This window comes from Pangasianodon hypophthalmus, chromosome 16, assembly GCF_027358585.1.
Source record: "Pangasianodon hypophthalmus isolate fPanHyp1 chromosome 16, fPanHyp1.pri, whole genome shotgun sequence".
Classification (NCBI taxonomy): Eukaryota; Metazoa; Chordata; class Actinopteri; order Siluriformes; family Pangasiidae; genus Pangasianodon; species Pangasianodon hypophthalmus.
Window position 1 is genome coordinate 18580619 of NC_069725.1, and position 27749 is coordinate 18608367.

Below are 27749 nucleotides of genomic sequence, written 5' to 3' on the forward strand. Positions count from 1 at the left end.
CTTTCGCAAGGAGCCAGATTGTGTTCCACCTACAACTACTGAACCTGCCTTTGACATTGCAAATGCCACACAACTTGGTAAAAAATTATGCAGCATCCTGTATGTTGATCTCTTTCGTGAGCCATTTGCAATTAAAAGTTGGAATAGCAGCATACAACTGAGAACTCTTAAATATTTAGGATTTTTTTTGTAAAGTTTTTGTGTGTAAAATTTATCCTAGGCCAAACTAAACTAAAAAGGTCCTATCTGACTTACAAAACTTTTGGTCACACTGATTTCGTTGTATTCAAGTGAGTATGTTGGTAAATGCTATTCATGTGTAAATTACCAAGCGTGTTCGTGGCACAGCTGATTTGCGTACACGTAGTGACTGACCCCAGTATCCCTGCCTAACAACAGAGCTCAATTTCTCTGGAATTCTAGTCACTTAGTCATTTCCTGTTTGCTTTCCATGCTTTTCAGTTGTTCAACACAAAGACTTGGAGCTCTTCCGAGTCTGTGCTGTGTTTTCCCTGATTGTTAGTTCTGTGCCTTGACATTTTGCTACACCGTATTTGACTATTCTTTGGATTCCACTTGTGTTTTGATGTTTGTTGCCTGCTTAAAGACTACGATTTTGAATTGCGATTAAAAAACACGCATGGAACTGGTCTTTTACAGACACCCAAAAAAACTCCATAAAAGGCAAAGCTCACAGAGAACCTACAGTGACAAAATGACAACTAAACAGTGAAAGAGTGACTCCTAAGGATGATGTGCACTAAATCTTCCAGTAATGTAGCTTTCAGTATCTGCTTCCATAGACATATACTAACTCTTACTCCTATTATAGGACACTGTCAGTTTTGTCCTAATTGAATTGCTTGCTTTCTTTCAAGTCATTAATATGAAATTGCTGAGTTTCACAAAATGTTCACTAAATTCATACATGTAATTGAAATAAATGTGTGATTTAATCCATATATAAAATTGCAGTAACTCTAAATCACCAACTATATGATTTGAAGCCAATCATTTGAGGCTTTATTCACATTAAGTGAATTTGCACAAACTCGGAAGCAAAACATAGGAAATAAACATTTTTCCAGACTAACTAGATTTTCATGATTATCACATTTCTTGTGTAAATCCCCCTGCAAACGATTTACGATTAAATTCGTTCATATCCAGTTTGATAATTGAGGCCCACTTTCAGTCATACACTCAGACTGATATCCTAAACAGCCTCAAAAACCTGATTCAAATTATTAACAACGATATCAATTATACATGCTAAGTAACCGTAGACACAACTATATGAGCTCCAGTGGCACAAAATCGTCCATGTGTGCACAGATCCAATAATCACTGTCAACCTCCCTGTCCTGAGGTCAATAGGTCACACAATGAAGACACACAAAAAAAAAAGCACAGGTACACAGCGACTTTAATAACTGTGAATCCCTGTGGATACAACATATGACCTCGATGCTACACAAATGCTGAGTCAAGCGCATTTCCGTTGCTGTATCCCATAATCTCAGAGAAATCCCCTCTAAAACACATACATGGGTTTTGACAACTGTCTGCAAGGATTCATAACCTGTTAACGTATAGAGGATCCTGAAAACTAAACCCCAACACATTGCTTTTCCAGAGCATTGCACTTTCATCCAATGAAGGGTGTTTTGGTGCAGAGAGTGCATCTAATGAGAAAGCGAAGAAAAAAAGAAAAGAAAAGGCTGGCGAATACAAAAAGACTGAAAGGCTAACTTTGAAAATAACTGGGAAATGGAAGTAGAATTGGGGGTTGAAACTTTTCTTTTTGTTTCTGTTCAGACAGAGAAGGCTATCAAACCGCTTCTGGTGCCATTCTTTCATTGGCCCCACCTTAGCTTTCTTCCCATAATATAAGATCTGAAGGACCCTGAAGAGATTGGCCATTACAAAACCCCTAACTCTGCTCTAAGTGCAGATTGTTTCAAAGTAAAGCCACAATGTATTAATGCATTACATTTTTACCCACAAGTCCATTTCATTTATTTCTTCGAGAACCTGCTGTCTGCCAGCCTTAGCTTTTGCATTAGTGAGCTTTTTATTCTCTATCATTGAGAATGTTTCTCTTTTTTTTTTCTTTGCCAGGTCACAGTTTTGCTAGGATTTTGAAAAGCAAAATCCTCTTCAAACTTTCCAATTTCTAGTTATGAGTCTGCTGTCAATCATAATCATCTATGAAATGCACTACTAACTGCAAAACAAATGCACACACACACACACACACACACACACACAAATATTTATTGATATTCATGCACATGCATACATTTTCCCTCCACCACTTTCCCATATTTTAGGAATAATGATTGCATCTTTGGAGCGTTTCACCACTAAATCTAAAAGTGTAGTGTGTGTGCCATGCTGATAGTTGAAGGAGTTGTAGCCCAAGATGGAGGAAAGAATCAAGAAAGAAGAAGAAAAAGTGCAAGAGGGAGCACACACTGACCGGTGTCAGGTCTTCAATGCTGATGGGCAGTTCTCTGAGAGTTAGCAGAAGGTCCAGTCGAGTGCTCAGGTAAGGGATGTTGCACAACTGTGGAGGAAATAACACCCAGTGAAAAAGATTAAATCTCTCTCTCTCTCTATCTCTCTCTCTCTCTATCTCTCTCTCTCAAACACTGCCATAAAAAGTACAGCTGCTGATGAAATGGTGGAAATACACTAAGTAAATAAAATATGAGTTCAGAAACCTTTACATTAAATAGAAAAGCAAGTGAACAAGTGGCACACAGGGGTACATTCGCCCGAGTGGGAGAAGTGTAACCGGGTTTCTTCAAAAACAACGTAGGAGGTGTTGAGGAAACGTGCTGAATATCACCTAAAATTGGATATCGCCTAAAGCAACCCCAGCTGCAGCACTGTGTGTGTGTGTGTGTGTTTGTTTGTGTGTGTGTGAGAGAGAGAGAGAGAGAAAGAGTGAGAGATACATACTTAGATAGAGAGTTAAATGGATAGGTGTGTAAAAAAAATTGCCAGTATCTCTATCTGCATCAGTTGAGGGCTCCAAGTATTTGTATCTGTATTCAGATTTAAATTCGAAAGTGGGTGTGACCTAAAACAGAAGTTTTTTTTTTTTATTGAATACGAACCCTGCTACTATGCCGCTGGAAATACTGAAAAACTCAGAAAAAAAAATACTCAGGGGTAAAAATGCCAGCACTGTCAGCATGTCATAAATAAATGCTGTAAATGCCTCCCTGAACGTAGTCTTTGTTTGTCCCACAAGCTTTATATCTAAGAGCTCACTCACGCCCACATGAAAGTAAAAACCACCTGTTCATGCTCCTTTTTATTTAGTCCTACGGGACCATAGTCCCGATGCACATCTCTAGTCTCAACCAGATGCCATGTGAACCTTTCGAAAATATATATATATATATATATTTGTATACATTTAGAATAGATTATCTGGTCATTCCAAATAATGTATTTGTATTTGGTTATATCCCTATTAGGCAGGTGAGTGGTTGGATGGACGGACAGATGGACAGACAGACAGACAGACAGACAGAAAGAAAGATAGACAGATAGAGTATTATTTTAGCAGGCTTACCGCCATCATGTATTGATCAACCATGTGCAGTTCACTCACATCTCCTTTATAGGACTTGTACATCTCTATATCATCTGGAGTGGGCACATACCTGATAAATAATGCAAGTAAAATACATGTTCTAAAGAGAAGAGACTAGTAAAGAGAAACTCCTCATAGCATGCAATACATAATTTGTATTTTAGTTTTATGTAGATCTAACATACCTGAACTCTTTAGAACTATACTAGTTTTGAGACTTGCTTTGGTTTAGAGGAAATGATGACTACTCCAGTAGCTTTTCTAGCATACAGACTTAAAAGATTTGGCTTAATGTCAATCTGTTTATGTCCCATTAGACCAATATCAGAGCCTTTAAACAGAAGTAGTGAGAGTAAATAGAGGTCAGATGTCTCGCTGATAGAGACAGACAGACTTATCTCAGAATTATCTATGAACTCTTGACAAGTGAGCACACAGAGTGGAGTTTGCGCAAAACAGAGGTATGTCTCAGTATCCGTTATCCTGATTTTGAACTTCAGTGCGTTTTACTTGCATGGAGATCCCAACATCACTGCCTGACAATAGGCCTCATTTATCAAGCTGGATATGAACAAATTTATTTGGAAATCATTTGCAGGAGCATTTACGCAAGAAAATCATGAAATTCCCACAATTTCAGAAAAGACGTTCATATCCTGAGTATGTGTAAATTTACGCATGAGTAGACTAACTAATGTAAACCTCGACTGATCGACTTCAAATCAAATAATTTTTTCAAATAATTTGCATGGATTGCTGCATTTATATATGTGGAATATAATTTTTTATATTTATATTCTTATAGTTTCTATCACATCCTCATGCTAGTTCTCTAGGACAGGGACTAAGGATACCATCAAGAAAATTTTGTGAAACCCAGTCATTTTATATTAGAGGTATTAATTAAAGAATATGAAAAATAAAGAAAGCGAGCCAACACAAACCCATAAATTAAGACAAATAAAACTAGTCATTCAATTATTACAAAAGAAATGCCACTGTATAAACGGAGGATGGGCGGGCCTGCTGCAAAACAGCTGTAAACTGTAAACAAATGCCTCCACTGATGGAAGATTATATATAAGGGAAAGGATGTTTGGAGATCTATATGATTTTTTCAGAGGATGAAAGGTTATAAATCGGTTTGGTTTGCCACGGCATGTACTTTTAACACTGTGCAACACTTCCAGCACATCGGCCGAGACATTTATAAATAGCAGTTTCCCTGTGTGATGTGCTTGGTGTGCATGATCACCTGGGTACAGTGTAGATCTTTTTTTCTTCTCCCTTTTCATGTCACACCATTTTCTTTTCACCTCACTTAATTTACACCTAATTCACCTTTTTCTGTAATTTGTCTCGAGATTTTGACCTTTTCAGGTGCTGATACACTGCTTAATATTTTTATTGCCATATAGAAACCCTCCCAGTACTGTGTGCTTGACCTTTTATGGAGTTTTGTGGGCGTCACTAAATGCAAATGAGCTGTGTCATTTATATGCAGGAGTGATCAATATATGCAGGAGTGTACGAAGAAAATCAGCATTTTCAAAACTTTGTAAATCCAGTGGACAATATTAATTTGGTTTAGCTTACATAAACATTTACACACATTTACTAAAAGATTGACAAATGAGGTCCAGTGTTTGTAATAATAATATTCATTCATTCGTTCATTTTCCATAACCGCTTTATTCTGATCAGGGTTGCAGTGGATGCAGAGCCGATTCCAGGAAAACTCAGTGCAAAGTGGAAGTGCACCCCATTATCACAGAACCACAATATTGCACCATGAATTTACACAAAATCCGTGGAATGCATGTTGAATGCAATATTAAATATATAAATATGCCATTATAAAGTAAACCTTGAAAATAAATGAATCATCCACACACCCAGCAGCAGCCCTAACCTTTTTCACAGAGATTTCACTGGTGAGCACAGTTAGTTCACCATGTGAGAAAGTGTTCTACTTTCATTTGGCCTGCTTACTTCATTTATTTTAGGATCTACTGGATCCTATTATAGTATCAAAGCTCTGTTCTATGCTATCAGTCAATAAAGACAAATGTGCAGAGATTGCAAAGGAATAAGCCTAGAACTATTCATGACAATGAATCTTGGTATATTCTTATATCGTTATTACTTTACATTTCTTTTGGTCTTAAGGGCAAATGCTTGTTTTAAAACATGGCAGCATTGGGCTCCTAAGAGGTGCAACGGAAAAGCATTCTGGAGATCTTGAGTTCGAATTCCAATGATGCCAAAGCAATCCGTGGCCCGGGGTCCAAGAGAGAAAATTGGTCATGCTCTCAGTCAGAGTGACACTAGCCAATCATGGGTGTCTGTAAGCTTATGCATGTGGAAGTAGGCAGACAGTGCTTTCCTCCGAGTGTGTTACGCCGCCCCCGATGTTGCATGTTCAAAAAGAAATGTCCTTCGGAGGCACGTGATTGCCTTGTGATAATATGGAATTGGCCGAGAGAGAAAAAAAGTAGCCGCTTTTTCCAGACTTTGTTCAATTTAATTGGTAATTAGATTGATTACTAATTTAAACATGTTTTTGCAATTGCATTTCCCTTATGAGTAAGTAGACATAATAACTTTCCTTTTTCCTTAAATAGCTATCTCTGAATATGGCCCTTAGGGACATCACCACCAACCAAGAATTTAAAAGAAAACATTCATTCATTCAACTTCAGTAACTGCTTTATCCTGGTAGCACACTGGGTGCAAGCCCAGAAATACACCCTGGATTCACTCTTAAGGGCCGATGTAGAGAATTCAATCCATCTACCAGCATGTTTTTGGCAGGTGGGACAAAACTGGAGAACCCAGAAAAAATCCACACGGACATGCCAAACTCTACACTGAGAGTAACCCAAGCTTAGGAGATGTGACACGGCTTTTCTCCAAGTCCACAAAGTTAAGAAAATGGACTGATACATTCTAAAAGTAAATCAGAACTGTGTAGACTTGTGCGTAGAGTACTGTAATGCTGCAAACCTTATTTACATTTGGCAAGGCCAAAATACTTCCGCTTCTTTTCTTCTACTTGTTCCCTTTTTCTCATTTTTCCAGTGGCCCGAGAAACAAAGGGATGATTAAAAGCAAAGTAGGGACACTGGTCCTCGCCAGCTTGCATAAATCCTTCAGACTACTGATGATGTTTCAACCTAATGTTACACCCAAAGTGAACTCAGACTCCCAAATACGCCCATTTCACAGCCATTTTAGTGTTTCAAACACAAAACCAAAGATCTAATTATTTCATGAGCCATGGGACACACCTACACTGAGCAGTGGAAACTCTACAGTCAACATCCATTAATATTGCAGCCCATGTTGTGAACACATCTATATGGATTGTGTTCCTGAGGCCCACGCAAAGCTTCATGCAAATATACATAATGTTTGGATCTAAATATCGTAGCCTGTACTTTTGAGTGCGCTTTCTTTCCAGCAGGTAAATCCAGTAGCCATTTTTGAAGATGTTTCTAGAAAATGAAAATCAACCAAGCAGAGAAAGCATTTATTCCAGCTTTCAGCTTATTTAATAGTCTCTGTCTCTTCAAATACCAACTAATAAAAGTTTCATCATTGAGCCACTCTGATAAAAGGTTCCAGCATATGCGCTTTATCATTAACATTAAAGAAAGACTCCTGCTTGCATTACCTTTTTTCTCTGACATGAGCTACCAGTGACTTGGCCTCTTTTGGTTCCATTAAGGTCACTTACAAGTCCTAGACTATAGTATTTGTGAAAGGACATGTTCTTAAAAAGGCTGCTTCTATCCTTACATCTATCTATTGGTTGCATTTATTGGAATACAACCAAGTCCATAAAAAGTTTTTTGAAAGTTATGAATAATGTCAAAACAATAATAATGCCTAGAGTATTCGTAATCATGTTGACTAGGCGATCTGTATAAAGGCAGATATAGGCGGGGTCATTAATTTTGTAATGTGAAGCAGAGATATCAATAGCCTGATCCAAGCATTTGTCAGATTGCAATGCAGACCTGTCAAGTATACCTCATTTTCCCTAAAGCTAACAGTTTCTCTCAAACTGCATGCACAGAGATTGTCGTAGCTAAACTATAAATGTTGAATTTTGCTCTTACAGATGACTAGTGAACATCTGAATTGACGCATCATGAGAATGAAAAATATGAAAGTTATCATATACAATGTAGATGATTATAGTTTACTATATTTCAAGCATTTTGTTTTAGCAAGGCTGGTGTACTTCAAATTGTTGCTGAAGTGGGCTTTTTCAGCATATAAGAAATTAAAATGAAAATCACAGATGGGCTTCTGATCACAAGTATTATTATATATCTAAATGTATGTGTATTGTCAGCAGTGATAGATTTGCATGGTGTTGTTGTATTATTTTTTTTTTTCATACCTCCTGAGAGAAGCAATGTGTTCATCAGAGAGGCCGCCTTCCCGCTCATCAACAATGAACAATTTGTCCTTGAGCTCTTTAGGCTGCACTGGAAAACTTTTGAGGAAAATATCTGTGAAAAGACACACACACACATTCACTCTTGCAGATGCACAGAAACACACACACACATTGAAAGCATTCCTTCTGACAGGAAATCTTCCTATCCATGATGAAAACTCTCCAGATGCATTTGGAAGGCAAAAAAGCCCCAAGCATAATTACCTCTGCATGCAAGTCTTAGGGGTCTACCTGCAAGCTGATTTACATTATACCAAATCTGAATTGATGAGAATTTTGTTTTACTTAATAACCTTGGCTTGGTGTATATGAGAGGCAGAGACAGGTCATGAATATTCTGAGCTGCAGCACCATTCGAATAAATGAAGCAAAGTACTCATTATGGCAAAACATTTATGCTTTGCCTCAGCAGCACCAGGTTCAAGGATACTGTCAAGAAAGGCAGTGTAAACCTCTATTCTTCCACATTTCAAATGGAGAGGTTACTAAACAAGAAACAAATTTGCTTTTAATCCAGCCTGAGCATGAAGTCTAATCATGGGTTCTTTCTTTATTTAATTCACTGAGCCAAGCAAGGACACAGCTGGGCCAGTCAGTGAGCAACCAGAGAGCACAACCAGATTCACAAAACAGATTCTACAGACAGCCTCCATTTCCTGTGGAGGTAAAGAAGCATAAATTTTCTATAAATTCTTATAAAAAGGTCAAATTTGTAGCTTATACAGTATACCTTAAAATGTAACTCTAATCCAATGCTACCACTGTATCATTCAATGAAAGAGCATACCATAGAGTACATCTGGAGAATTTTAGGTGAGAACAAATCCAAAAATGTATTAGCATGTTACGTGTGTATAAAACTGTTAGATGTTGTGGTAAACCAAGTGGCAGAGTTGTTACCAAGAACAAGAAAATGGGGAATAAACTGCAACTTCAATCAGCAACATACTGATTCCCATTTATAAAGCACCATTCCACCTAGATTCAGTTTCACTTATGGCAGTTTAGAAGGTAGTACATGCTATGGGATTCACTTAACAGGTCTCAGGCCAAGGAATGGAGAATGCTTCTGCTATTGTCAGAGCAAAGAATAGTGTTTTATAAATGCATTCTGAAGGAGCCACACTTATGCTGGAGGATTTCTAAATCCTTTGCTGAAGCACTAACACATAATTCCCTCCCTGGGGGGTTCATCTTGGCCTTTTGTGCAATACTTTGGTTTGCAGGAAAATTATACACAGTTTATTTCCCGAATGTGTGATTGCACTTCTTCACTTCTGAGAACTTCTCATGTTTTCAGCTCATGACTCAACTGATGCATTACCAGCAGAACTTTGCACTACCTTAACTTTTTCAGCCTCAACAGAGCCTTAAATTACCGAGTGACCTCTCAATTCAAAATTATTGGCAACTTTCATAAAAATGAGCTACAATTTACATAAGTAATGGACATATGGAGACATTTTAAGACAATATTTTAAATGTTAAAAAAATATTAAAAGTTTTCTTAGTTAAATCACTGGTTTCAAACTTATCAGTACCACCACAGCTAATAGATTCTGAAGCCTTGACTGGAGAGCATAACAACTGTTTGTCTCTGGAAAGCTCTAAAATTTTCCCAATGTTGATGGACGACAGAGATTTTACATGTGTGCAACCTCACAATCATGCCCCAAGGACACATAAATATGGGAAATGGAAAGAACGTGTTCGAGAGGAGACTATTATTAATTAATTAATGTTTATTTTTTTTACAATAATTTTTCCCCCATTGACTTCAAGGGTGCCAATAATTCTGGAATAACTGTATATAATGCTGCATGCTAAAAAGATATATAATACTTAGACATATTCCTAGAAAAAAAATGTCGAAAGTGACTTCTGTTCTACTTACATTACATTTACTTACATCTACTTATGTCTTCCTTACATTTGAGATGGTGTGCTAGTTTACTTGCCCAGTGCAAATAATAAAGTCATCACCTTGTGACCACGACCTCACTTGTGTAGCCTATAAAAGGATCCTGTTACATTCTCATTTTGCCATGGAGTTTAGGAAGTGGCTTCAAAGACAATAAATCAAAGCACAGTCAAAGAAGCGTCCATTGCTGCACACTGTGGGTGAGGATAATTCTAGTCTTTGACATACTACTATTCTTGCCACTACTGACTATGCCATTAGAACAGACAGGTGGCCTGGATGGGCAGGATGGTGAGCTATTTGTTCTGCCAGGCCATGATGGAGTTGGACGATGGGCATGAGCAATGCCCAGATTGTTTGGGACTGGAGCAGCATTCAACAAGCACCTATAGAGTCTTGCCCTAGGTGCAGCATAATGCTGATAGTGATGCATGAAGCTTGCAGGTTTTGTACCTACTGCTTAGCAGAAAAAACAGCTGAGCCCTCTAGGAAGGAAAAAGTCCTTTGCTGCTGTGTCGCAGCAGGAACAGAAATGGTTGCTGTTCAGTCCCCTGAAACAGGAAGAGTTAGCACCTTTACCATGCTGGAGTGTAGAGTAGAGGAGTCGACAGCAGGCATAACACAAATTCAAAAGCTGTTAACAGCTATGCAACAGCATAAGGAAGTGCAGAGCTTGTAGTACAGCTGGCTTGCATAAAGAGAGATACCTGATCAAACGCCTAACCCATTTTATAGTATATCCATCCAAGCAATTGATTAGACTATTCCACAAAAAAACATGCATAGTGGAATGGCTGCAGTGGTAAATGCAGAAGCATCAGAGTTGAGATCAGTACACCTGGTAGAGAAACCAGTAGCCTTACATGTGGTACATGTTTATGAATAGTAAACCTGAGCTGAATACAGTTGGAATATAAAATAGCTAACAATGGTTTGCAAAGCATATGACACTCTTGCAAGTGTATGTTATATCTCTAACACTCTAACATTGTTCCAGTGAAAAGGAATTTAATTAAATAATGCCCACACCATGAGATTCAAAGGGCAGCACCCCAAGCAATGGGAGCTGTAGCAGTGGCATGCAGTAGATCATTGGGATTGTTAACGCAGATGAGAAGGTAAGTTTGGCCAGCTTGGACACTATTCCTGGAGCCTGGGAAAAATACTGTGCGCCACCTGGTACCTGGACAGGTGTTTGGCGCACAGTCCCAGGAGGCACTAGATGATTGCTTCCTTCTGTCTGAGAAGCAAACTTATCATTAGGCAGCAGGTAAGCTTCAGACAGCATTGTCTACTGCCATAATATTCCTCCAAAGTTAGAAATCGAAAAACACAAGGAATTGTAGATGGAAGCGTGCTACACAAGTGGCAGTGTGGGCTTTGTTTGTGCCACCATGACAGCCCAGAACACAAAAATGGTTTCATGCCAGATCAGGGCATGACCAAGTTTTTAGGATACAATTCACCGAAAGCACCTGGCATCATTTCTAAAATTATGCAGTCAATGAACAGCTGCTTTTTCCTACGCAACTGAAACATTGAAGGTTGATAACATGACATCGGTGGTTGCTGAGAACACTGTCCACAGGGTATCACTTGCAGTTTCAGTGTCAACTACTGTCAAACACAGGAATCAGGAATCAGTCTCACAGAGGTACAAGACCAATGCTAGTTATATTCACTGCAGACGTGCAGTTGCAACTGGAAAACCATGCAATAGAGATGATTTTCTGATATTTTACGATTCCAGAAAAGGAGGCAGATTCTGCCTAAATATTTTCTTAAGACACAGTGCAGAAGGTTCCTTTACTTCCACATAAGCAGAGTGACATACAAGTTCAGGGTCTTTGGACTAGGTCTAGCACCCAGCATTTTTCACTAAGTGTGTACAAACAGAGCAAGTGCAAATACCCTGAGTTCACCCTGAGCTTCCAACCTAGAATGCTGATACAATTATACAGCCACAGATGTGCTGGAAAAAGAAAAATGGTAAATTCAAAAGTTCAGCTAATTTGTAACTACTATGATTGGTCAAATCTGTTGTTAATGTTACAGTTGCGTCCACTGTACTTGGTACCTATAGTTTGGACTTGCTATCCGAGATTGGACCTGTCAAGAAGTGTCGTCTTCATATTAAATGCAATTTGATGTGGAGCGTCACTCTCAGACCTCTGTGACATGCCAACCTGGAGCTAACTTTGAGTGATTCTCATCCACAATAGAGAACAGTGTCACCTTGCACCTTGAGCAATTATTAACCTCAGTAGAGGACAATGTCAGAATTTTGAGTGATTCTCATTTCTTCAACATGGTATCTCCACTAATTGTGGGTATTATTGTCTCAGGGGTGTACTAATAGGATATGTTAGGAACCCTTGTGGCAAATTTGATATGCAGTCTAGATTAGTTCCAAAGAAAATCACCCTGGCAGTCTGGAATGTAATGAGTCTGTAAGTAACCATGGTTCTGCAACTGGAGGACCACCTTATTGACTCAGGCTGACAAAAATAACCAAAGCTGATTTAGCAAATCTGAGTCCTTTTATCCACTACCCACATGTTATTTGTGCATGGCAAGGAAACAAGCACACAGGAAACCCCACCAGTTCAAAAGAAAGCCACCCTGATGGTCCTCCATTTAATCATAGAGCACTTTTAAGCTTAAAGCTTACATGCATGCTCCTTAAGCTTTTATGGGGAATATTTATAGAGCAAGCATGTAACTACAGAATTCCAATGAGAACTAAGAAACAAGGCATATGCCTCATAATCTACCTACCTACAGTAAGAGTTTATTTCTTACTAAACTTTCTTGCTATGGTGCCTTGAAATAAGTTTTCCTGAAACTACCACAGACCTCAGAGTTAAACTAACAATCCAGTGGAAAAGAGTGCCTCAAACCTGATCATTCTACCATCTGTATGTTCTTCACATTGTCATCTGTGTCAAAACATTAAGCTGTGTTCTGTACAGCTTACTTCAATCCAATGTGAATGAGTACTTTAAATAAGTAATAAATGAGAATATCCCTGATAGAGTTCGTCCTTGTTTATAATAGAGCTTTAATATTTTGTCTTCAACAGAATAACAAATGGATGACAGGATCCATTTGAGTGCTAGCTAGAACTCTGTGAATGAGTACTTTAAATAAGTAATAAATGAGAATACCCCTGATAGAGTTTGTCCTTTTCTATAATAGAGCTTTAATATTTTGCCTTCAGCAGATTTACAAATGGATGACAGGATCCATTTGAATGCTAGCTAGAACTCTGTCAATGCAAGGACAAACGTATTATCGTTTATTAACATGCTTGATTTATCATTCAGTAATTCTCTTAGTACTTGGGTGTCTACCTTGCTGCTAGAAGGAAAGGAGGAGTCATGGGGGGAGCCATGCTTGTTTAACAACAACTTGGTTATAAATCTAACATATGAGCACTATCCAGACAAACTGACTGGCATTTACCTTCAAGTGTGCACTGATACAATTTGCCTTATAAGCAACACAAAAGATATATATCAGTTCAAATAACCTCTTCAAGGTTATTCTGTATTAAATTAACACATTGTCATCTGTGTCCATTCAAAACATTAAGCTTTACCGTGCACTGAAAGTCTCTAAGGAAAAAGGCGTACATTAAAAGGAGTACCATGTGAATGAGGCGTAGACGACTTTTAAGTAATTACTGAGAAAAAAAACCCTTATAATTCATATAGTCCTCAAATGCTCTATGAATAATGTGAATCAGTGCTTTTTTTCTCACATGGTTGGCTGACACCTGTTAGTGAAGTTACTACTGGTAGACATGTTTTTTACATTTATGAACCCTTCTTTGGGCTGTTCTCCTTCTCACAGCTTTGCCGGAAGACAGATTGCCTGAGGGATACCCTGTGTCGGAGGCCAACAAACAGGCCAGTGAGGGTGTCATGCATTTTTCATGCTCATCTCCTATCTGTGCTGTGTGCGCTGACATAGTTTTTCTGCCATGCTGGTGTGGAGACACTTGCGGCTCATGCATTCTCTCGCTCTTACTGTCAGGCTGGACATGCCAGAGATTAACCTCCTGTTTGACGTGCACATGATAGGGACTTCTGAAAAGGCACAGTAGAACTTTATTCATGCATACTAAAGTAATACTACAGTGTTTTCAATATAATCACTATCTACTCCTTCTGAATTTTATGGGTGAGTTCTACAAACAGTAATTTTGTAATTTTCTGTAATTTTCTCAGTAGCTTCCCTGTACTGAGAAAAGAGTGAAAAAGCCACTTACTCAAAACTCCATTATAATGTAAGCAGATGTTGGAGTGTCAGTACAGGCATGCAAAATACAGATTTTTGCTTTCTCCGATTTCCTCTAAACTCCCAAATACATGCCAGTAGGTGGACTGGCTACGCGATATTGCCCCAAGGTGTGAATGCGCATGAATGCGTGTGCATGGTGCCCTGTGATCAACTTGCTTCCCATCTGGGGTGTATTCACTCCTCACGTCCAGGCATAGGCTCCAGATCCACTGTGATCCTGACCAGAATAAAGTGGTTACTAAAGATGAATGAATGAATGAATGAATGAAGTGCTTCAGTATTGGCTAAAACTACATAAGAACACCTTTGGTAAAATATTTTTGTCATGTCTTTTCTGTCATGTTTTGAGTTCAGGGTTTCTCTCATTACAGGGAAATGTGATACATTTTTTTTGCTTCTGGTAACTGTCCTGCATATACACTGCAAATACGTTAGAAGAGGCTTATGTACAAAAATGCTGCTTTAAAGCTAATTTCCATTTTACGCCTTCGTTCAAACGATCCTGAAATCTGGTATATTATAGCCTAATGGTTGAGTATGCTTAGTAGCTCCCAAATAATGTAGCTTTACACGATTTTTATAAGTTAATTCAGAGACAGATAAATAAAATGGAAATGGGTAATTTGATGTTTAAAGTGCAACAATGCTTTAAAAATGTTTATTCACAAAATAAAAGTGTGTGTAGAATATTCTGGCCTTAATAATGTTCAGGATATTAGGACTGTGACTATTACGTGATGTACATTCTAGCTGAAAGCAAATTCAAGGTTCTGCTTAGACTTCTTTTTTTAATTCAGACATCACAGCTCAGCGCAGGGATGCAAGAAAAGAGCAGAATATGCCTGAATATGCCTGTCATCCCACTCAGTAAAGTGCTTGATGGCAGAAGCTTCATGTTTCTTAGTTCAATAACAACAGTCACGGCTCTGTTTTATCCTGCAATAAGCTTCTTCCTGGATTTCCTAAAAAAATTGCTAGAAGCACAGTGGCGGTGTAGTAGCATATACAATGACATCTTCAATCCATCATCTAAGAGTGATCAAAGGGGGTGACTCATTCACAAATTCACAAAGGGAAAAGATTTCTGCTCTAATATTTGCCCCCTTTCCAAAGATACCAGTGTATTTCCTGCAGTGCTATCAGCCTGAATCCATAAAATGTAATCATTTGAAACCACAGAGGTAACCTTTTTTTCCAATATTGCAATATTGTTCAGCATTACACTGTCAGTCATTGTTGATATGATGCCATCTGGTGGCAGTCACAAAATCTGCCATCTGCAAGACACAAAGTCTGTTACTCAGGCTTCCCATATAGTGTACGCAACTATAATTTATATGATTTAGGTGTTTGAGTCGCAGGAGGTCTCGAAGCTTTGAAAAATATCTAAAATGTCAAGACCACTGGTGTGTGAAATAATTATTCGTGCACAAAATGCGCTTCTATGCTGATTACAAACCAGAACTACCAGAAAAGAATCAGCCTGATGCAAGAAATGGCTTAAGCAGTTTACCTTTTTTTTTTTCAACTGCAAACAGAAAAACTATCGACTTGCTCTCAAAGCCTGTCTTTATCTGTCTTGCTTAACAATATGTTGAAAAGTTATCTGAGTGGAGTTTTGTGAGATGTGACGTTATCCTTAGGTGATCCGCCGTTGGGTTTTAATGGCCTGCTTTGCTGTTCCTGTTGCCCTAATCCTTCCAGAGGGATCAATAACACATCTGCCATGATTGCTTCTGCAAGATACACAAATACTCACCTCACAGTCAAGTTCACTCACCAAACCAAAAATACAATGCAGGCCATCCTCTCAATTCCCAGGCATTAGAACTAATCGATTGTGAAGATTATTAATGCCTAAATTAAAGACCAAGACTCAGTGCAGCTTCCTGAAGTTTCATGAAATGAAAGGAATGTGACATATTTTAAGCTTAAACATGCATGAAGCCTTCCAAGGAAAGAAAAACCGCCTGACTGTCTTCCTGTAATGTTTAACATTGATTAACATGAGACTCCATGCGGAACATTTCACACTCCTTTATAATCTTAGGTTTGTGAACATGGACTTCCTTTTTCATACCACAAGAGTTCAACATGGTTCAAATCCGCAAAACAGTCAATGATTCACCACCATATTTCATGACAGGTATCAGGTGTCTTTCTGTGGGAACATGATATAACAAAATCTTCCATGATGTCAACAAGACGATCTAATTAAAATATTGTTGCTAGAGGAAGCAGACATAGTTGCTCCACTTGTTTGAGTGGAAACTTTAAATCATGATGTCTAATTTATTTTACTGACAGTCACTTTTGCCCATTATCTTAAAAGGTGGAAATAAATGCAGCCATATAATATGTATGCCTTTAAACATTATGATGTATTTACATTCATTTATGTAAGCATAAATAAATGTAAATACATGTTTAAAGATAAATGATCATTTTAATTACACTATCCATATATATGGTCACTTCTCTCATTTAAATATAGTTTAGCACAACGTAACAAAGGTGTAAGGTGTTTTTTTGTGGTAACTCCAATACTCACTGAAGTTGTGTGCGATTTTCGCATTCAGCAGGATTTCAGCATGATTACTGGACTCTGCGCTAGAAAAGTGCCCCAAGTCTTTGACTCCAAATTGCTCATACAGACGTGATGTGTCGATTTCAATTTCTCGAGGACTTCCCCGCGCCCACAATGACTTCGCAATCTGTAAGAGCAGCAAAAACAGTCAATATCTTCATTTTCCCCACAGGAACCTGCAATAAATAAACCATGGGCATGAACGATCCAAATCGCTGTTCACACACTCTGCCTTGAATATATGAGCTCAGGGAAAATACAAAGCATTCGGTCATGGTGGGAAACATAATAAATGTAGCGTTCTGTTCAAAGAAAATGGGCCAGTGTGGAATCAGGACTATGAATAATTTTAATTCCAAATCTATAAGAGGTAAATATAATCTTGCAGAGACTCTGAAGTCTAACATTATTTTTATGTTCTCACACTATATTCTGTTGTTGTGTATCCAAACCAATACACAGTACTATGCTAAAGTCTTCTACATTAGTGTTGCAGCCAAAAAACACATTTCAGATTTCTAAAACAATGTGTAAGACAAATGTTTGCATTTATATTAAGTCACAGGTCACTTTTCCGATGAAAACATCACCAAAACCATCTATGTACTACAGAAGCAAGTGCAAAAGCCAAAATCTGCACAATAACTGGAGCAAGTCTTGAAACAACCTAGCAAGCAATTCTCATATAAAAACATATGTACCATAAGGTGCATGTATGGTTATATGTAACCATGGTTCTCATCATCAACTGGTTCATCAGGGTGACTTCCTTTGGAATTAGTGGAGTATTCCCACTTGCTTGTTTTCTTGCAGAGTACCAACAGCAAAGCCATTATATTATGATGATGACCCCATGTGGGTTGCCTCTAAAAGCAGGCTACTTTGCTTGTCCAAGGTTTGCATCAATGCATAGTACTTTGATGGTTCAGATTTAACAATAACAAAATAAGCAAGAAATAAATGTTAGAATGAATACTTAACATCTTGAATCCACTTTCTCAACTCATAGACAAGACCAGAATGGGAATGAGTAGTGAGGACCTTTTATAAGCTACGTAGCGTGAGGTTATGGTTATTGCCATAACTTCTTGTTGGTACTCAGTAAGGGAACAAGTAAACTGCAATACTCGCTCCTAAGGAAACTGTCCTATTGCTCCGGAATGAAAGGAAGTAGAATTAAGAGAACTGATACAGTTTACACACCATATATATGATTTACATTTTTACTATTTACCTTTCTTTACAGTATTCGTTATATTTAGAAACTTTTCATTTAATTACTTTTGGAAGCTTTTTAGCTTTACAGAATTTTGTTACATATGCCTTTAGCATAGTATTGTAAATACAATACCTTGTCTTGCACAATGACATCCCAGTGAAAGGCCTTGGTTCTCTCTGTCAGTGTTTTTGGCTTGCTCTTCTTGGGCAGGGGAGGTGGCATGGGAGGAGCAGGAGTCGAGGCTGAAGTAGGCACTGGTAGTGTCACGGTTGCAAGTTGTGGTACTGGCTCTGCCTCTGGATTTTTCACTGATGTGGATGGTAGCTTTAACTCAGGCACCTGCTCTGGCCCCAGGGCAGGAAGGCACACCGGTTCGAGCACTGGCTCCGGCAATAGAAGAGGGACACTTTTTGCAGCGTATAAACGAGGTCTTGGCAGCGGTGGCACTAAAACAGACTCCTGATTGTTCTGCATCCTGTCAGTCTCTCTTTCTCTCTCCCCTTCAGACTGACACTCTTTACTGGTTTCTGCAATCTTGGAAGATTCTGTGAGTTCTTCATACACATGCTCAGACTGAGATTTATGTTTCCAGTCCATGCATAACTTGTTAATAGCTTTAACCCAGGCATCCCTTTCACTCCTAATGACCTCTGTACTCATCTGTCCATCTACTGGAATCCGGAAACTAGAAAAGATAACAGAAATCAGATTCTCCGATCAGATTCTTCATAACATATCCTGAGCTGAACAAAAAAAACTATCACATCTGATAAGCTTAGTGAAGATTTTATCTAAGATCTAAAAAACTCACTGGTACTCATTATTGTTAGTGAGAAGCATAAACAGAGAGTCACAGGTGCAGTTGCTCTCTACACTGGCATTGCCATCGGAGAAGTGAATGATGATTGGCAGGTTGGAGGACATGGGGACATCTGCCTCATCCTCATACTGGCAATGCCCTGTCGAGAGCAGGGTCAGGTGTCCTGTATAAAGATGTGCCTCATACCTGGCCAACAAAATATTAATACAGAATCACATAAAAGCCCAGAACATTCACAGCTTATAAGTATGTATCGAATCATCAGCAGTGTTACTGACCCTGAAGTTGTTCTTCATTATAGAGCTTTAACAATGGATTAATGTCATATCATAAGCCAGTTATTATTATAACACCTCAATGTCATGCTTTGTAGACACACACACTTTAAAACTGTCAGTATCATTAGCGAAACTATTACCCATTATTACCTATACCTGTTTCTCCTTTAGAAGTCATTTACTTCCTTGTGTAGGTACCTCATGTTTTTCATTTCCCTTTGCAAAGTATTGCAATTTCCCTTTGCATTCTCAAGCCATTTCTTTCTTATCACAAAAGTACTTGCCTATTTTTTTACTTCATTTTGTATGCCTTTAACTATATCTGATAGTTGACTGTATTTAAATAGTGTAGGTGCTACCTTTTTGCATAATTTTCACTATTACAGTGCCTTGAATATGTATTCACCCTGCTTGAATTTTTCCACATTTTGTAGGCTTTTAAAGGTCTATTTAATTTGCAAATTTATTTACAATAAATCAAAAAAATTTGTGACTGCATAAGTATTCACCTAAATTGCTCTAACCTAAAAAAGTTCTGGTGCAACCAGTTTCCATCAGAAGTCACATAATTAGTTAAATGTGTGCAATTAAGTGCCACGTCATCTCAATATAAATACACCTGATCCTGGAAGGCCCCAGAGTTTTCGAAAACATACCTAAACCAGCAAAGTGGCTGAATACTAATGCAAGTCACTGTACCTATTTTTTGACTCCGGGTCTTTGCCTGCCCCTGTGGGTTTTAAATGAAAATAATACTTATTGTTGCATGAACTTTACTATACATAGTATCATCAGCTGGTCAAAGTTTATTTCTACTACTTACAGCAAACAATAGTAATATTATTTTCGTTGAGTGTGACTAAAGCTGCGAAGCCAGTGAGCTGATTAATGATGCTAAATTAGACAAGAATTAATGAAGCTAAACATGTCCATACTTCTTCCATTTGAACGATGCTAGCCCTCCTCGCTGCAGAAGCAGCTGGCCCTCATGAAGCCTTTTCTGGGACGCTGGTGGCTCTTCAGGCTTCTCATAAACATCTGGAGGTTGGATATTCCTGTAGATAATCTGATTTACTAGTTCCAGCATCTAGAGAGAGCAAGCATACTTGAATGATATATAATATATATATATACGTATATAAGGAGCTTGTTTACTTGGAAACGAACCCCAGCACACTGAGGGGTAACACAGTTCCACTATCTGTATATGTATCTATTTATTGCTCCAAATATATGTGGCCTAAACCAAAACGTGTTTCTTTTTTTTTTCTTTTTTTTTTTTTTTTAATGAACCATATCACTGGGAGAAACCCAAAGGTTGAAATACAGTACTGTCAGCACGCTCTGTGAATTATTGCTCTAACAGTTCCTCAACATCAGCTACATCTTACGAGTTCATGGTTGGTTTTGACTAGAGGGCTATTTTTTCATGTTGTAATTGTTGTAATTTTCATGTTGTAATGCACAGGGCTATTTTTTCATGTTGTAATTATTTTGCTCCTGCCAGCGATATTTTCTAATGAATTTTGTTCATTCTATTTCCCAAAATGACTGTGTGGTCATGCATGCACGAAGGAAAAACCTTCCCTCTCACTTTTGCAACTTTTTTGTCAAGTCCAGCATGAGCCCAATCATGATGCAAAAAATTTAGTCTCAACTAGATGCCCTGTGGACCTTTCTAGCAAGTTGTCTAGAAAGGATACACCTCCTATTTTTATCTGTATTTGTATCTGTTTAGAACATATTATCTGTTCATTCTGAATAATGTTTTCATATTGGGTTACATCCCTTCAGCACATATTAGTGGAGAGGATGACAGATGATGTCACCTTTCATAATTAATGAAGCTTCTGTGTTTTACAGCTATAAATATTTACATAAATATATAGTGAAAGGAACTGAAATAGAAATTGTTGTACAGTGGTTTCCAGTCCCAATCCTGAGGATCCCATCCTTAAATTAGCTGGATAATTAATAACAGACAGTGTCCAGGATAGGGACAGAGAACCATTGGTTTGGCATTAGTATTGGCCAGCCAGTGTCTTTGCAACATCAAAAATGTCCGAACTCACTTTTTGCTTGTCCTGTGGAGACATAGCCTCCAGCTCGTATTCATGGTGGTCCTTGAACAACACTGTGAACCTGGTCCCTGCAGCATCATGGCAGTTTTTTATTTCCTCAAAAAGAAACTGTCTCTTCACAATGCCTTTCTCAATACTGCAAACCATCTTTGTGCTGAAATCGATCTGAGGAGACACACATTCCTCTAATGGAACAAAGATACTTTGAGGAATTTCACAGTAACAAGCAGTAAGGGCAGCTTGTATACTGTATATTGTAGATCCAACATACACTACATGGTCATACATTTGGAGCCACCTGACCATCAGTCCCATATGTGGTTTTTCTGTTGCCATAAAGTTGAAAGCATACAATTGTACAGGACGTCTTCGTATGCTGTAGCATTACAATTCTCCTTCACTAAAACTAAAAGGCCCAAACATGTTCCAGCATGAAAATGCCCCTGTGCACAAAGCAAGGTCCATGAAGAACTCGAGTGTCCTGCACAAAGCCCTGATTTCAACCCCACTGAACACTTTTGGGATGAACTGGAATGCCGACTGCACCCCAGGGCCTCCTCACCCAATATCAGTGCCTGACCTCACTTATGCTCTTGTGGCTGAATGAGCACAAATCCCCACAGCCACGCTCCAAAATCTATTGGAAAGCCTTTCAGAAGAGTGGCGGTTATTAACAGCATAGGCGGACTAAATGTGGAACGAGGATGTCCAAAAAGCTCCTACGGGTGTGATGGTCAGATGTCCACAAACCTTTGGCCATATGGTAAACACCGTTTTGGTCATTTTTACTTGTATTCTCTCATTACATCACAATAAAACATTAAATATGCATGATTTTTTTCATACCTGGAGTACCCTTTTTTGCCATCTGTAAGAATTAAATTTGTGCACACTGAAGTTGTACTGCGAGGCTTGTTTTTCCTGCAATAAAACAATGAATAACAGCCAAAATAATCATTAATATGGCTACAGTAACACAACTTCCTCTTTTGTTGGCAAAAAAATAAAGAAAAATAAAGGTGGTGTATTCTGCCTGTGATTGGTTCCAGCTGTAGCTGGGCAAGTCCCTTGAAAAGTGGGTTAGCCAGTTTCTTTAGTTCCTTATGGGAAGCATGCCAATGCATTTATCAAATTCCACTGCATTACACATAAACAAACGTCTTAGCATCACAAATTAACATAAATTTCTATTGTCTTTGAGAATTCAACACACACAGGAGCTCTAAATTTACTTGCTGTTGTGCAACAGTTTATCTAAAATAAAAGATAAAAAAAAAAGCCCTGTACGTAAGAGACAATAATTATCGTGATTGCTGTCTATGAGAAGCCTCATATCTGAAGGACTACAAGACAGGTTTGAGGCTTTTGTTTCTGAATGGCACTAACTCCTTAAATTCTCAGGATCTATTGTCTAGTCTAGACATTCCTCACCCATTTTCCTCACTAAACTGGATATTTAATAAAGTATTTATATTTTTCCTATATGTTTCAGTGTAGTTAGTGAATAATATGCTTTAATTTAATAGTAATCTGACAGTTAACTACATGAAAATTTTCACTACTGGAATAAAAGTGCTCATGATAATGGATTGTAAAATACCCTTTCACTGTATTCATTACTATAAGCATGAAAGCAAATAATCTACAAATGTGTGTACCCTACTCTATATGACACTGATGTACAATCTAATTCATCTTCAGTAACTGCTTTATCCTGACCAGGATTGCTGTGAATCCAGAGCCTATCCTGGGAACACTGGGAAGTGAGGCAGGAATACACCCTAGATGAGATGCCAGTCCATTGCTGGATGCCATGCACACACACATTCACACACTAGGGGCAATTTATCTTATCCAGTCTACCTACTGGCATGTTTTTGGGAAGTGGAAGGTAACCAGAGAACCCAGAGGAAAGCCATATGAGGAGAATATGCACCGAAACTGCATCGTGCACTGTAAATCAAGCTCAGGTTCAAACCAGGGACCCTAGATCAGAGAAGCAGTAATGCTACCCACTGCAACACCATGCAGTCTGCATTTCTGTATTAAGTTAAAGAAGCAAAAACATACACTTGTCTGGTGTTATTCCCTCAGAGCTTCGAGCTTCAAGCACTATATAGAGCTCTTGCCACTGTACCTCTAAATCAAAGTTCCTCTGGAGCAGCTGCAGTTTGTCTCTTCTGGCCTGGTCCAGAGCATCATCGATGCTCAGCTCTCCACTCTTCACCATGTGCATAATTTTCAGCTGCATCTCATTACTAAGCTACAAAATACAATAAACAGTGAGGGCTGCACAAGCTATTCCAATCCACACTGTAACTCATTAACACATTGTGCTCAAATATAGGGTCAGACAGATGAAAAAGCTCTGTTTCATTTTGTTCTACAGTGAAGATGATAATTGCTTAAAAGACCTGAGAAGTGCTAATAATTACAAGTACAGAACTCATGACAAATGATGACACATTGTCTTGTTTTGACAGTTTTTGTGCCATCTTGTGTCGTCTTGTCTTTGTGCCGTCTTGTGTCTTGTGCCGTCTGCACATGTTTGCACTGTGCACTTTATGTAAATATATGTAATGTCTCCTGTAGTTCTGTGTTTTGTTTTATGTAGCACCTTGGTCCTGGAGGAACGTTGTTTCATTTCACTGTGTACTAACTAGCTGTATATGGTTGAAATGACAATAAAGCCACTTGACTTGAGTAAACGATGAACATTTCTTTGCTTAAAAGTCTCTCTTTGATGTCTAAGGGGATTTCATGGAGATTCTGACTTGTGTTTCATTTAGGTATCAATACTGTCACAAATTTTTCTCCTAAAATTCTTTAAGGAAAATAGATTAAGATAAAAATAATCATCTTTCTCAGAAAACAGCGACAAAAGCCGCACTTGGCATCATCAGGACGTGAACACAATCTCCTGAACGTAAGGCAAATGCTATATTACTGCATGATTTGGGAATTTATCAACTGATGCATAAAAAACTCTGGTTGGTTTGTTAAGACAAGTTATTATTCAAGGTTTGGCTGAAGAGCTGCACAGTAAAATACTTGAAAATTGAAAATCTCTTCTCCGCATACAATTTTAAAAGCTTGTAAACATGTATTTGTAGCATATTAGTATGATGGTACTGGATTACAAACTTCATGTGGACATTAAATAAATATATGAGTATTTAACATACTCATTTATATTTATACTCATTTACATTTTATACCATCATTACGACATCTACAACTATAATAATAAGAATAAGAAGCTTTTCCTTCTGAGACAAACCACCCCAGTAATCTCACACACTCTTCTCAGACCTGCCTCAGACCTTCTCAAGTGTACTTGAAGAGTGCAAGTGAAACATAAAAAAGTACTCTACTGCACTAGTACTTAAAAGGATATACTGTACTGTACTGTACAGAAATACATAGACATGATAGTGTAACAAAAGTACTGTCTAAAAATATATAGTAGTATGCGTTTAGTAAACCTGTATCATATTTGAATGATCTAGACGCATCATGAACGTGGCAGAGAATGTGTCTGAGAAGAGTGTGTGACTTTGCTGAGATCTCTACTGCAACTCAAGAGGAGATGTACTGTATATGAGATTACTGGGGTGGTTCGTCTCAGAAGGAAAAGCTTAGAGACAGAAGACTTAAGCGACTTCAGCACAGAGCACCTTTTTGATTTCCGTTTGATCTAATCGCATACGAGAAACTATACAGATAACAAAGATAATCTCTTTTGTATCTTTATGTGCCAATATCAAACAGTGATATACTCACAGTTCTGTGCTTAACAAACTATAACAGGAACTACAAGTGTTTTAAAGGTGACAATGATTTGCTGCATTGTACAAGTTCCTCTTACACTGTATACAAAAGCTCTGACAGCACAAACACACTGATAACATTTCAAACAACCTAAAACTGGACTGCTTTTAATGGCATGAGTTTAGACTTCATTTCATATTTAGTTTACATACATTGGAGTGAACATACATTTATACAGCTCACCCAAAACAATAGTGTATACTATTAAATAAACAGATTATTATAGAATATTAGTCTAAAATCAATCCATGAGATACATTTCCATGTTCAACTATTACTAACTATGTTAGTAAACAAAACTAGTCATTAATGTTGTCAAGTCAGTAGTGTCTTAGACTCATGCCTAATGCCAGACTTTACCTGCCTAAAGCTGATACATACTTTAGAATGTAGTGCGCTTTACCTGAGGGACATCCTGCATCTTTATGCTATTCATGCTCTGGGATGAAAGTCACTACAAGCGATGACACGAATAAAAAAAGATAGATGTGCTTTTAAGCACCCGACAGGTTGACTAGTTTAGCCTTCTTTAGCAACGTCCTTAACTGTAGAGGAAGCAAGCTGTGAATTCACTCACCGCGCTTTTCCCTACAGCTATCACAACAGCACTGCGTACTAGCCTACTACATAGTACTCTCTGGAAATAGGTGGATAGTAGGCACTGTATAAATAGTATGTAGGCTAAAATCTCATTGTGGAGAGAAAAGATGAAAATGTAAATCTGCTTTTCTGGCAAAATAATGATCAGTAAATGCATTCTAAATGTGCCTGGTGTTTTTATTATTATTATTATTATTATTATTATTATTATTATTATTATCATTATTATTATTAGTCCTAATTTGTGCTGGTACTAGTGTAGGGGCATGTTGTTACTTACACTTGTCACTGTTTCTTCCATTTCATGGGTGTTACACATGATAGAATGTAATTCCAAATGAAAGAATGAAGTCTCAGGCACATATTTTGTATTTATTATTTTTATTTTATGCACCGCAAAAAAGGACATCTTAGCAAGTGAAAATATCTGGAATATTCTCAAGTGTATCTAGTTTTTCCTATTATAAGATTACCATAAACCAAATATAAGATCATTAAACCTGTTTCTAGACTTTAAGCTCTAATTTTAAGCCTGCAGTAGTCTTGATCTGTTGGCAGATTATTTTATTATTTCTAGAAAGAAGCAAAATTATCTGCCCATAGAATAAGAAAATGTAAAGCTGAAAATGAGTAAAAATGTCTTGAAATAGGTTCAGATAAATTTGTCTATATTCAAGAGATTTTCACTTGGTAATATGTCAGTTTTTGCAGTACGTTATGGAAGTTATGGAAAATTATAGACAGTTAAGTTTTTTGTTTTTTGTTTTTTTGCCCCTTCTGTGAGTAAGTTGTCACACTGGATTTTTCAGCACATAAGAATGCAAATACCTCAAATTCTTTGAACCTGCTTAAAGGAGCATGATAACGTCTACCTTTCCTTGTCTCTGGGGCCATCTTTCGTACCTTTGTACCTTTACTGGATATGTTTCACATGATACCTTTAAAATGATTTAAGGCACACACATGGACTATAATTAGTTCTAGAGTAAAAATTTAAAGGTAATTTCTAGGTAGGTTACATAGTATACACTACCTACTAAATGTACAGAAGGTGTACCCTTGATGGTACCATGCCAGCGACAGGAAAAAGTACATTTTAATACCTTTTTTTCTGAGAAAGTAGGCTAATGTGATATTTCTTTTTTTAAATATCTTCACGTAGAGGTGGCACAGTGGCTTAGTGGTTAGGATTACCCCCAGGATTGGGAATTTAAATCCTATCTCTGTGTATATGTTCTCCCTGGGCTTCCTCCGGGTACTCTGGTTTCCTCCCCCAGTCCAAAGACGTACATTGTAGGTTGATTGGCGTTTCCATATTGTCCGTAGCGTGTGAATGTGTGTGAGATTGTGCCCTGCGTTGGGTTGGCACCCCGTCCCGGGTGTCCCCTACCTTGTTCCCCGAGTTCCCATGGTATAGGCTCCAGGCTCCCCTGCAAAGCTGTATAGGATAAGCAGTATGGAAAATGGATGGGTGGATCTTCACATAGTTAGCACAACAGTGTTCTGTGTGGACCAAACTGTAAATATATGGGTTTTTTTTTATTATTATTGTTTTGACACAAAATGCATTCAGTAAAAATCTTCAAAAGACTTGCATACATTTTTATTCACTCATTCTCTACCACCAGGAAATCTATGTATTTATTCATTTCTACAGCCCAATTTGCAGATGTTTGCATGCATTATTTCAAAGGTGCTTACAATCAAGTTCAAAACCAAATGAAATGGGCTTTGGATGTCACATTGATGTAGTGCATTTTGGTCTTGAAATGAACCAATGTGTTACATTTTGTGTTGGACTTGTGTATGATTTTAAAAGAAACACTATGATTAAAAAATAAGAATAGGAATCTTATAAATCTAATCATTAATAGCATTTCATATGTAACAACATATTCTCAACTGTAGCAGAGAACAGTCTCATTTGATTTTTTTTGTTGCTCATAGTATCCATAAGATGGCGCTGTTGCACTACATTTTCTCTCTCTTTTCCCCCATTGCCCTTTGTTTTGATTGATGTAGTGAG

General features: G+C 37.9%; 1 protein-coding gene across 1 annotated transcript in view; it reads right to left on the minus strand.

The window, feature by feature from the left end:
* The window catches only part of LOC113530281 (formin-H), a 36852-nt gene extending 11154 nt beyond the window's left edge, over positions 1 to 25698 (minus strand). Inside the window, exons 1-11 of the mRNA XM_026920120.3 lie at positions 25527 to 25698; positions 23430 to 23555; positions 22139 to 22213; positions 21284 to 21457; positions 20147 to 20298; positions 18925 to 19119; positions 18246 to 18798; positions 16859 to 17021; positions 8022 to 8133; positions 3590 to 3680; positions 2483 to 2569 (exon numbers count right to left, since the gene is read on the minus strand). Of these exons, the coding sequence (XP_026775921.1) occupies positions 2483 to 2569; positions 3590 to 3680; positions 8022 to 8133; positions 16859 to 17021; positions 18246 to 18798; positions 18925 to 19119; positions 20147 to 20298; positions 21284 to 21457; positions 22139 to 22213; positions 23430 to 23555; positions 25527 to 25559 (1761 nt within the window). The 5' untranslated portion in view covers positions 25560 to 25698. The remainder of the gene's footprint in view (positions 1 to 2482; positions 2570 to 3589; positions 3681 to 8021; positions 8134 to 16858; positions 17022 to 18245; positions 18799 to 18924; positions 19120 to 20146; positions 20299 to 21283; positions 21458 to 22138; positions 22214 to 23429; positions 23556 to 25526) is intronic.
* Between the last annotated feature and the right edge of the window lie 2051 nt (positions 25699 to 27749).